This window comes from Nymphaea colorata, chromosome 3, assembly GCF_008831285.2.
Source record: "Nymphaea colorata isolate Beijing-Zhang1983 chromosome 3, ASM883128v2, whole genome shotgun sequence".
NCBI classification, from domain to species: domain Eukaryota; kingdom Viridiplantae; phylum Streptophyta; class Magnoliopsida; order Nymphaeales; family Nymphaeaceae; genus Nymphaea; species Nymphaea colorata.
The window spans coordinates 11,016,450-11,028,620 of NC_045140.1; the positions used below are offsets into that span (position 1 = coordinate 11,016,450).

At 40.9% G+C, this 12,171-nt stretch overlaps 1 protein-coding gene across 1 annotated transcript; it reads left to right on the plus strand.

The window, feature by feature from the left end:
- Positions 1-5,921, plus strand: LOC116250307 (L-type lectin-domain containing receptor kinase S.4-like). The gene is made up of 4 exons (XM_031623941.1): positions 1-417; positions 987-1,042; positions 3,987-4,814; positions 4,850-5,921. Exons 1-4 carry the CDS (start codon positions 1-3, stop codon positions 5,919-5,921), a joined length of 2,373 nt encoding a protein of 790 aa, XP_031479801.1.
- The last annotated feature ends 6,250 nt before the right edge of the window (positions 5,922-12,171 follow it).

Sequence of the window (12,171 nt, forward strand, 5' to 3'; positions counted from 1 at the left end):
ATGGATAGTGATTTTATATCTTTTGTTGATATCGAGACTTCAAGTGATGGAACCATGCCAACTTCCGATCACCTCAAACATCGTTTCAGCCCTACACTAGATCCACGTCTAAATCTCTATGATGATCTCCAACAAAGCATGCCACATGTTAGATCTCTCGATATTGATCCAGCCGATCCACCTGATCCAACGCCAAACTCTCCACCAAGCTTACATTGTTCAGAAACTACAAGTGTCACCAATCTTCCATCAACCTCTATGGGAACACAAACCATAGTAACAAGAGCTATGGCTAGATCAACGTCTCTGGGAAACCGAACGATGATAACTAGAGCTATGGCGGGCATTCACAGACCTAATCCTAAGTATGCCAACATTCATACCATTTATTCCAGTATTCCCAAAGAGCCCAAAGGAGTACAATAAGCTCTAAAGCATGATGGGTGGAGAGCGACCATGGAAGAAGAAATGACTGCGTTGAGATCTAATAATACATGGGATTTAGTTCCAAGAGAACCTTACATGAACATCGTATCTAAACTCAAAGCAGATGGAAGTCTTGATCGGTTAACGCCTGGTTGCCTGGGGTTTCACTCAAGTAGAAGGGGTCGATTACCAAGAGGCTTTCTCTCCCGTCATTTGACCAACTACTATACGACTTGTACTTTCCATTGCTACCATTTTCAATTGGAACATCAAACAATTAGATATCAAAAATGCCTTCCTACACGGATCGCTTCATGAAGCAGTCTATATGTCTCAACGACCAGGGTTTGAAGATCCTCTTCTACCGCATCATGTTTGTTGTCATCGAAAAACACTATATGGACTAAAGCAAAAGTCTAGAGCTTGGTTTCATTGGCTAAGTGATTTTCTTTTCACTTATGGTTTTTGGAGCTGCTATTCAGACCCATCCATGTTCACATTTCATGAAAATGATCATTGTCTTATTCTTTTAATTTACGTTGATGATATGGTTCTTACAGGCAGCTCATTCTAGCTTAATCAGCATTTTATCTCCAAGCTTGAAGTCGAATTTCCGGTAAAAGATATGGGGTAACTAAGTTATTTTCTTGGGATCGAAGTCTTGCATACCCGCGATGGTCTCTTTCTCACTCAAACAAAATATGCTCAGGACATTTTGAAGAGAGCTCAAACACTTGATTGTAAACCTATGAACACCCTTATGGCAGCCAAGCTAGATCTTCTAGATACTTCACCTTTTTCATATCCAACTCTTTATCGTGCTATAGTTGGGGCATTACAATACTTGACAATCACTTGACCTGAGATAACTTTTGAAGTGAATTTTATCAACCAATTTATACAAAATCCAACTCAAGCTCATTTTCAAATTGCCAAGTGTATTCACCGATATATCAAAGGAACTACAGACAATGGCATTCATATCCTCTCTCAAAGCACCGTGGATCTATATGCCTTCTCCGATGTAGATTGGGCTGGATGCCATCTCACCTGAAGATCCATGACAAGGTACTATACTTTTTTAGGAGCTAACTGTATTTTATAGAGTGCAAAGAAGCAATCCACCATTGCTCGATCCAGCACCGAGGCTGAATACCGCTCTATGGCATCTACAACTATAGAATTAACTTGGCTCCTTCAAATCCTATGAGATATTGGCATTAAAATTGCAAAAGTGCCTATCCTTCATTGTGATAATATCAAGGCACTTTATCTAGCAAAAAATTTTTTTTTCCACAATCGGTCAAAACATATTCAAATTGATTTTCACTATGTGCGGGAAATGACCACTTCAGGACGACAGACCACTAGATACGTCAATTCTTATGGCCAAATTGCCGACATATTGACTAAATCCTTGGGGAAAGATCGACTTTTTGGCTTACGAGACAAACTCAACATCATCAGCTGGTTACGTTTGAGGGGGAGTATTAAGGCAAATCATTCCAATCATTCTAAACTGGCCAACGACAATCATGACAGATCCAGCCAAAATGGAAAGTTTCATTGAAATGCTGCAACGCTCAATTCAAGTGAGTGGCATCAACAGCTGCAAGGAAAGTGCAGCGTCTCATTAAATGAAAACAGCAAATTGAAAGTGCAACATCACACTCAGCTCCAAACGGATTCTCCTATGCAATGTCATTCAGTTATGGCTTCAACAAATGGAATGTGCAAACCAAATTCCAACAATCAGCTATCAAGCGTCATTCATAATGATCCTGATATGGCCCACATTTCTCAAACTGAAATGCTAGGAGGAGAAGAGAAAAAGAAATATCATAATCTGGCCTACGTTTCTCAAAATGAAACGTTAGGAAGAGGAGAGAAAAAGAAAGTTCACAATGATCCTGATCTGGCCTACGTTTCTAAAATTGAAAAGAAAAAGGGAGAAACTGATCAAATCATTATATCCCAAAATCTCTTATCAGTTACACGATGATTTCTGCAGTGTCATACTGCCTTATATATTGTATGGATGGACATGGGACAAGAATAAGAAAAACTGCAAGAATCTTTTCCTGTGTAAACGTAGGTTCTCCTGAACCAAACCACGTAAATTTTGTTCTCTTTCTTCTTCTCTCTCTTTTCTTTATAAAGGAGTACCAACCACATATAGAGTTGGCAAATGAGGTGAGACATGTATGATCCTGCTTGTAGAAAATAATGAACAAATAATTTGAAGCTTTAAAACCACCATACATCATTGCTAAAAATCACCGTAAACCAATGCTACACTAAAAATCATCGCTCATGCCCCTGTCGACGAGTACTCTATGTAAAGGGTGCACCTTTACTATCTATTGAAGAAGAGTCAAAGGAAATATTTTCTTTTTGACTTGGAACTCAAACTTTTTCCAATTTCTTTCAAGATATCACATGTTTTAACGATTCCACCTTCCCAAGGTAACAGTTTCTTTCATGGACGATCGAACTCGTACCAACTGCCCTGAAAATGAATGATCATTTGTCTAAACAGCATGAGCATGCGACCAACAAATTAACTCTTGGAAAAGTGTGTCATTATCCTAAACAAAGACAAGGGCTGCACCCTATATATCTCGGCAGCACTTTACTGTGTCATTTTGATAGAAAACTACTGTGTAATATATACTTTAGGACATGAATTTTTCCAGCCATATGGATGCACCGACCTCTCAGCTATACAGCTCAATGCATTGTCTATGCCAGAGCATCTATATAGGCAGAGGATTTTCTCTCCTTTACATATTCTATTAAACGTATTTTTCCGTTTTGTAGCTAACTACCTTTCCTACATTTCTGACATTTTGTTAAATAAAGTCAAAGTAGGTAAGAAGGTTCACGATAATGTAGATGCCGGCAAGTTAGTCGGTTTTTGCTTTTCATGAGTATCGAGGACCAAGGTCTCTTTGATTTTCATGAGTATGGAGGACCAAGGTCTCTTTATACACATGTATACTCGATAGAAAATAACCTATCTTTAATTTAAAAGAGCAACCTTCTTCACAAGGAAGGTCCGTCAGTTTGAACTCAATTCACATTGTCTGGCCTCAAAAGCCTGTGACTAAAAGCTATCAACAAGTCATGGATTGTTACTCTTGGACACAGGATACTGGCGTTACTTTCTAAGTAACCATGTCCACAGAGACACCCACGTTGACTCGAGAGTCTAACTGTCATGGCTCCAGTGGGAAACTCTTGAGCCACATCGTCTTAGCCCGTTACTTCTACAAGTTACCATTAATGATCCCAATCCTGGCCAGTCCATATATACCTCTTCCCTGCAAACGATCTCCTACCCAAGTGATATTTGAAGACATATCTTTCAACGGAAGAAGAGCTCTTCTACAAGCATAAGCACTATAAAGTCTAATTCAGTTGAAGTTATAAGATCTAGGTTAGACCCTCTCCATGTCATGCTCAGAAATGGCTCTGCTACCATAGAAAACCTTTCATGTTTTCTGTCTTTTTCTTCTTCTTCTTGTTCCCCTCTCCAACTCTACATCTTCAACTACCAGCAGCTTCATCTATGAAGATGGCTTTGATGAAGTCAATCTGACCCTAACGGATGAAGCCACTATCACTTCGTCTGGTGCTCTGCGCCTCACTGATGGTCACCCCGCATTGTGGGGTATGGGCCATGCATTTTACCATGTTCCTCTGCAATTCAAGCATCCCCCAACTTCTGCCAACACAACTTCATCTTTTAACACTCAATTTGTCTTTGCCATCGTCTCCGAAATCAAATTCTATGGTGGCAATGGCTTAGCGTTTGCTGTCACACCTTCCATGCTCTCCAACACCACCGGTGGCGACTACCTGGGCCTCGTGAAGAACTCCACCAATGGCGACTTCTCCAACCATGTATTTGCAGTAGAATTCGACACATCTTTGGGGACATGGTTAAAGGACATCAATGGCAACCATGTTGGTGTTGACATCAATGGCGTCATCTCCAATACTTCCCAAACTGCTGCTTACTCCACAGACGGTGCCAAGAACGAATCAATTGATCTGAAGTCAGGGAGCCTCATCAAGGCATGGATCGACTACGATGGAAGTGAAAAGCTTATCAACGTAACCATCGCTCCTGTGCCCTATTCCTCCAAGCCAGTTAGGCCTCTCATATCATATTCCGTTGATTTATTTCCTATTCTTCTTGATCTGATGTACGTTGGTTTCACTTTCGGCACATCAAGATTCGTCAGCGAGCACTATATCTTAGCTTGGAGCTTCGCCATCAATGGTAAAGCACAGGAACTGGATCTCTCCAATCTCCCACGGATCAGGAAGAAGACGACAACATCTACTAGGATTTCAGTTTATTCCATCGCCTTTACGCTGTTGTTTCTTATGATGATTGGAAGCATTTCATTTCTAGTGTATATAGGAAGAAGAAGCTGACCTCTGAGAGAGTTGAAGATTGGGAACGGGACGACCCACATAGGCTGTCTTACAGAGAGATTTTCAAGGCCACAAAGGGGTTCAACGAGAAGGAAATTTTAGGCAGGGGAGGATTCGGCAGCGTTTACAAGGGTGTGCTGCCGAGCAATGGGACGGAAGTTGCAGTCAAGAAAGTCTCCCATGACAGAGGTCAGGGACTAAGAGAGTTTGTCTCAGAAGTGTCCAGTCTGGGGAGGTTGAGGCACAGGAACTTGGTTCAGTTGCAGGGTTGGTGCAGAAGAAAGGGCGACCTGCTCCTCGTGTATGATTTCATGCCCAATGGAAGCCTCGACACTTTCCTGTTCGGAACGAAGAAGAGGAACCTCAACTGGGAAGAAAGGTTCAGGATCATAAAGGGAATCGCTTCAGGCCTTCTGTATCTGCATGAAGGGTGGGAGGAGGTTGTTGTTTACAGAGATGTGAAGGCCAGCAATGTGTTGCTAGATGCTCAACTGAATGGAAAATTAGGGGACTTTGGGCTCGCTAGGCTCTATGATCATGGGACTAATCCACAAACAACAAATGTCGTGGGCACACTGGGCTACATGGCGCCGGAGCTTCCGATCACCGGCAGGGCAACGACTAGTTCCGACGTCTTCAGCTTCGAAGTGTTCCTCCTAGAGATGGCCTATGGAAGGAGGCCGGTTGAACCCACGAGGCCAAGTGATGAAGCTGTTTTCTTGACTTGGGTGAACATTTGCCGGAAGAAGGAAAACTTATTGTGCGTCATGGACGAGTGGCTGGGAATGGAGTTTGACAAGGCAGAAGCAGAGCTGGTACTGAACCTTGGAGTCCTGTGCTCTCAGATGTCACCGGAAGCTCGGCCAAGAATGCGGCAGGTGGTGCAGTTCCTCAATGGATCTGAAGTACCATTGCTGGAAAATCTGCAGGAAGTAGTCATTCAAAATGAACCCTGCTATGACCAACTTGTCATACCTTGTCCTTCTTGGAAAAGTTCACCACTGGAGTCTGGATCTGATGCCTCGAGGGACTTGCCACCCATGACGTGAGGATTGAATTAATGGAACGTCCCAATTTGTGGTGCAGACAGAATGTTTTCCATTAGTTACCAGCTGAAACTTACCAGCTTAATTACTTGAATAATTGCCTGTTGCGGAGATGTATATCTCCTAAAAAGTTTAATGTTTTAATTTTGAAAACTAGCTAGATAATGACTCTATTTTGCACCATGAAGTTAACAATGTTTGATGCACTGAAAGAAAACATCGTATTTGATTGTTAATTGTCTTGTTTCAGTTTCATACAACAGTTCTACACCAAGTGATAATTTTGGAGTGATAATTTTGGAGGAGTATAGCATAGCTGGTTGAATTAGCAGATTAAGAAAAGTTTGGTTGTCAATTTGATTCCTGTGAGCACTACTCATTTTGACAGTACTGTGAGCACTATTCCTTTTGACAGTAAGCTGCGAATGCACAACCCTTTTAGTTGTTTTAGTTGGCAAGGTGTCTTGTTTTCCACCCAAGTCTCAAAGCAGCCCTATATATAAAAAGAGAGGCTTCGGCCTTTGCAAAATATCTCCTGTTATAGGTTAAAGTTGTTACTAATTTTCTCATTGTTTCATTTTCGGTTAGCGTTTTTTATTTTTTGTTGTTGTCAATTATTTGCAATTAACTTTAGATTGAATAGAAGATAGGTTAGTTCGACCCAAATTGGTATTGAATTCACTTAGTGGTTCAGCAAACAAATAATATAGATTAGACATTGGTATCAACGACTTTTTGGCAGCCCCAAGTTTTGGTAGAGGAATCCTTGGATTTGAGAAAAAGGGAGCAACTTCTTGCACGCAAACGAAGTATTAGGAAAACAAATTTAACAAAGCAAAATTTTAATGATGGGAAAAGACAGTTTTAGTAAATTTTCCCCTAGCATAGTTTTTCTCCATTCAATTTCACGGGAAAGAAGTCGAAAACATTTATTTGTTCCCCATCTTCAATAACAGTTTGAACATATCTATGATGATGTTCTGATTTTCAACAAGAATTTGTCGTTATTAATGACGTTTTAATTTTTAATAAAAATTTGTCGTTATTGGTATAACTCTTGATTAATGGATTGAACATAGTTATATAATTAAATATATTGTGCATTAAAAATAATAATAGTAAAATTTTGAGGTGCAACATACAAAGTGTGAACCTTGCTTATCAGCCTGTATTGGCTTTCAAAAAAGAACTAAAAAATTAAAGAGAATTTTGCATGAGCTTTCATTAGTATATCAGAAGATGCAAGGCTGTATCGGCTGATAATAAGCGTGCCTTCCAAAGGCTGTATCAGCCCTCAGATGACCTTGGCAACGTGCCGATACCATGCAAATCGATCGACACATGCCATCAGATTCCAACTTAAGTGTATATATGTACAGTATGAACAAGTTCATCGTTTGAGCATCTCACTCTTCAAAGAAGAAGAAGATGATATCGTTGTGTAATGGGGGGTGCCTCTAGCTCCGATGTCGTGCCAGAGCTACAAATGTTTTTCCTAGAAAGCATTATTAGTTAAATTTCAAACTTCAAGGGGCAGTCTTTATGTTAAAAAAAAAGTAAGAATGAAGTGTTAATGTATAAATAAATCAAATTTTGTAGGCTGATGTGGACAATTATCCAACAATGAAGTTCTGCTAAAAGCTGAGGGGTTGCTTCAAGTGGCATAAGGCAACCGAGTGGTAAGTTGGCTCACGCTAAAAGGGTTGCTTTTTTATATGGTATTTTTTTTTATCTACAAGCATATGCACCGTAAGTCCACTGGCTCTTAAACATGTTGCAACCTCACCACTCCTTTAGACAAGGAAAGGGCGATATTGCGTTCCTTGCATGAACGAGTAAAGGAAGAAAGTCCTGCGTGAAATGCCAAGGAACACTTTCGAATGATATGGTCATATCATGGTTATTAAACTCCTTGGATTCCCAAATTGAAAAAAAAGGTTCATGTTCATGGAAACAGCCAAGGAACTTTGGAATGCAATCAAAAAAAGTTTATGGAGAGCAAAGTAATACAGCTAGAATTTATGAACTTCAAAGTGAAATTGCTAGGCTCACCCGTGATGGCAAGTCCTTCAATTTGTACGTTGGAACACTTAGACGATGTTTGATTAATTGCTTATGTATAGGCCTCCCTCTATTGATTTAAAAGTTCAAAAGCAGCGTCTTGAGGAGATAAAATTTTTAAACTCCTCGCTGGTCTTAGTCAGGACTACACGACCATCTTCGCTGCCAACTTCTGATGACAATGTCGCTGCCATCTTTCAATGTCGTATGCTTGATCCCACGAGAAGAAACTCGTCGGAAAAGTGATGAACCCTAACACCCCTTCTTCAACCACTCAACTGACGGAACAGCCTACATCATTGCTTTTCAAGTCAAATCGGTGGCTACTAATGACTCTGGTAGTGCCAATGTTTCTCATGATCGGAACCGGTTTCATCCATGACCGAAGTGTTCCCATTGTCGAAAACTAAGTCGGGATCGATGTTGGGACTTAGCTAGCAGACCTCAACATGGAAAAAGGCGTCATCAAGCAATCTATGAGAAAACGAGAACTAGCCAACTACATCACCAAGGATGAATTAATGAAGTTCTTCAATCAAATGTCTAAAACAAAATTGCTAGTTTCTGAGCCTACGTCTGCACTACTCACCATCATGCCAACGCAGGCATGTCTTATGCCTTATATAATAGTCTTGACGGCTGGGTTGTGGATTCCGGCACAAGTGACCACATGACGAGCCAGCTGCTCTCAAATAGTAATCTTAAACAACTCAAACCATTTTTCACTACGGACGGATCTGTCATGTAGGTCGCGGGCACCGGCCATATGCATTTACTTGATCATGGTGACAAATCAGAAGTTCTTCATATTCCAAAGATTTCAACTAATCTCTTGTCTATTAGTAAAATCACACAATCGATGTTGTTTTTCAGGACCAGTTGCATCATATAAACATCTTCTTCAATATAGTCATTTAAGAGTGCATTGTTAAAGTCAAACTGGCGAAGGCCCCTTCTGTATTGAACTACAAGTGAAAGAAGAAATCAGATGGTACTTGGTTTGACTGTGGGGCTAATGGTCTCTTGATAGTCAATTCTAGCTTATTGTAGAAAACCCTGTGTAACAAGTCATGCTTTATACCAAGCAATAGAGACATCAGCATTTCTTTTCAACCTGTAAACCCATTTAGAACTAATTACTATAATGTGGCCTAGGATGAACAAGGTGCCACATTTGGTTTTATTGAAGAGCAGCAAATTCTTTGAGCCGGGCTTGCTGTTATAAGCTATTGGTTGAAGCCTCTTTAAAAGTTGTGGGTTCCTTTGGATCAAATTCCACATGAAAGGCCTTTCGCATCAATAACCCTGTCATCAACCTGGTGGTCATTGGATGAACATGATAAGCAGGTCTAAAAGTGTATTGCTAGATGGTTGACTTGAAGCATTTTCAATAACTAAGTCTTGCATAGAATCAGCAGGTGAAGTGGAAGATCGAGATTCACCCGATCCAAGATTTGGATCCAAATTTTGTTCATTATATGTTGGCTCATTATGATCTAAAATTTCTGGTGGAGCCGAGCTGGTTGGAGACTAAGTTGGCTCAGGCATGGCAGCATCATCCTGCAAAACTAGAGAACGGATGTTACATAAAACAATACTTTGCTGAGCCAACTGCTTAGATCGATCATTATGTTCTTGCACATAATGCATGTTTTGTTTAGTGTACAGGAGCATGAACATTGATGCAGGATGTCATTAGCTTGACATAGGAGTCACAATTCATATTATAGAAGTCTCCACCATTATCAAATTGGATGGTGAATGTTGAAAATCTAAGTTGTTTTTCAACTAACAACTTGGAAATTTTGAAGCATTCTACAATTTTGGATTTTGCCTTGAGAGGGAACAACCATGAGTAGCGAGAAAATTATCCATTATAAGTAAAAAATATTTGTATCCATATCTAGATGTCACCCGACCAAGGCCCCAAATATCCATGTGAAGCATTTCCAGTGGCCAAGCAGCATGAAAATTAGAGAGAGGAAAAGGGTGATTATGCAATTTTGAATGAGAAAATCCACACATGCCGTTTTTTGGAGGAGTTTATGGAAATAAATAATGAGAATTAAGAAAATTAACAATATTTTTATTGGCATGACCTAGAGAGAAAGACACTGACTTAGAATCAGATTGAAACTAGTTGTTAAACGCTACTCCTTGACATGCTCCACCTTTGGTTGTTAAGATGGGATGTTATCATTTATGGTTCTTTAGCACCTCATGCAGCAGCACCACCTATAACACCTCAAAAGTTTAGTCTCGTATTGAAGATTGTGAAGAATCTTCAATGACTTATAAATGAAGGTCATTAATGAGATGACTGTCTTGGTTCTTAACCTTTTTAAGTCTGGAGCCGAAATTGTTAGGAGGCGGGTTGGGATCCGTTGAACCAGTGGCCCGACCTCAAGAGTCGGTTGGGTTGTTAGTGGGTTGGATTGTTATAGTGGTATCATAGCAGTTTCAACACTCAAACATTGGGTCTCACACAATCTTTAACCTTTTTGAGGCTGGAGCCGCAACTGTTAGGGGGTAGTTTGGAATCCACCGAACCAAGGGCTCGAGCTCAGGAGTAGGTCGAGTTGTTATACCATGCCCATCTGAAAACCTTTTATCACAAATTGATAAGGTAAGAATTCAAAAACACAATTATTATCATATGTAAATTTTTCATAGATAAAAGATTATGTGGTATCTTGGAAATTGTAAAACGTTCTTAAATGAAGGCGTGCAGGAGAATTCCCCAATCATTTATTGGAGAAGAATGAATGAATAAGGAATAAAGGCTTGAGAGTAAACGATTTGCCCATTCATAATCAACAAATAAATTGTCTTTAATTGAAAACAATTACCGATCAGGAGACATTGGCTCTATCATGAGCTGCTTTATTCTTCATCATATCATTAGCCACTGTATGATTCATCACCCTTGTAACAAGGTACCACTACATCTCTGCATTCTCTTGAAGATTTGTTGCAAAAAATGCCTATAAAATGCCATAACAAGTCTTGGCCATGCGGCCGTTCTACCACAACATTGAGCCGATAAAATGGGAATGTATATCAAAATTGGGGGACAAGACGTCCCCTAGATACAAAAATTGGGGACAAGAAATCCCTTAGTTACAGTAACAAACCGCAAGACAAAAACAAAAGAGGAAGTATAAATACAACATACAGAAAAACAAAAAAAAGGTAGAAAAAGAGTGGAAGGACGGACCGACATCATCTCCCAGTCGCAGAAAGAGGACGACGCCACAACTGAATGGCAAAATGAATATCTCCTTGCACAAGACGAGTCGCAGACTCCGACGAAGAGAAGGTGCCCCTGAAGACCCTGTTGTTGCGCTCCTCCCAAATGCGCCACTAAGTTGAAATGAGCCACAACCTCCAAACACGACCCCAGGAAACAAACAAATTGGGGGAAGGACAGAAAAGAAAAAGAAGACGAATAAAAGGTGAGACTGTAAGGCTACCAACAAGGGAAGGCTAGGCAGAGGCAAGGACACTAAAGAATAAAGGACAATATGTAAAAAGGTGGACCCAAGACTCAGCCGCGGTGAGACAGAGGGGACACTGGTTAGCTAAACTGATTCCAAGCCGTTGTAAGTGGTCAAAAGTATTAACGTGGCCAGCAAGAAGAAGCCAAGCAAAAGCAATGGCACGAGGAGAAGGGCCAGGGGACCAAAGGGATCGGGGTGGAAGCGACGCTACGGAAGAACCAAAGGAAGTCAGGTAATAAGAAGAAAAGGTAAAACTCTGGGTAGGTGAAAGAGGCCAGGCAGGGGGTGTAAACGATGGGCGGTCAGCAAGGTGGAGGAAAAGAGGAAGGGCGGAAAGCAGGTCACACCAAAAGTGAGAGGGGGAGATGTGGGAGATGGACTCACTCCAAACACTAGGGGAAGACAGATCAAATTTGGAGCAAATGAAAAGGGTGATGGGAGAGTGCTCAGTTGCCAGACGCCACCACCAAGAACACATAGAACACTCACAAGTCCGACTAAGGTTGGTAACCCCAGCACCCCCAAGAAGACGCGGAAAGACAACCATATCCTAACCGCAAGGCGATCTGAAGGCCGATCACCATCCCAGATGAAATTACGAATGATTCTGTCAAACCTATTCAGAACAGCCCCAGGAGGTCGAAAGACCGCTAGAGCATGGAGGGGGACAGACGCAAGACAGTGTTTAGCAA

What these genes read in the sequence shown, in the direction of transcription:
- LOC116250307 (XM_031623941.1), top strand. Translation starts at nt 1, where the DNA reads ATGGATAGTGATTTTATATCTTTTGTTGATATCGAGACTTCAAGTGAT. An exon ending in TTCCCAAAGAGCCCAAAGGA is followed by an intron (nt 418 to 986) that starts GTACAATAAGCT and finishes TGGTTCTTACAG; the next exon opens with GCAGCTCATTCTAGCTTAAT. An exon ending in AGCTTGAAGTCGAATTTCCG is followed by an intron (nt 1,043 to 3,986) that starts GTAAAAGATATG and finishes TTCAACTACCAG; the next exon opens with CAGCTTCATCTATGAAGATG.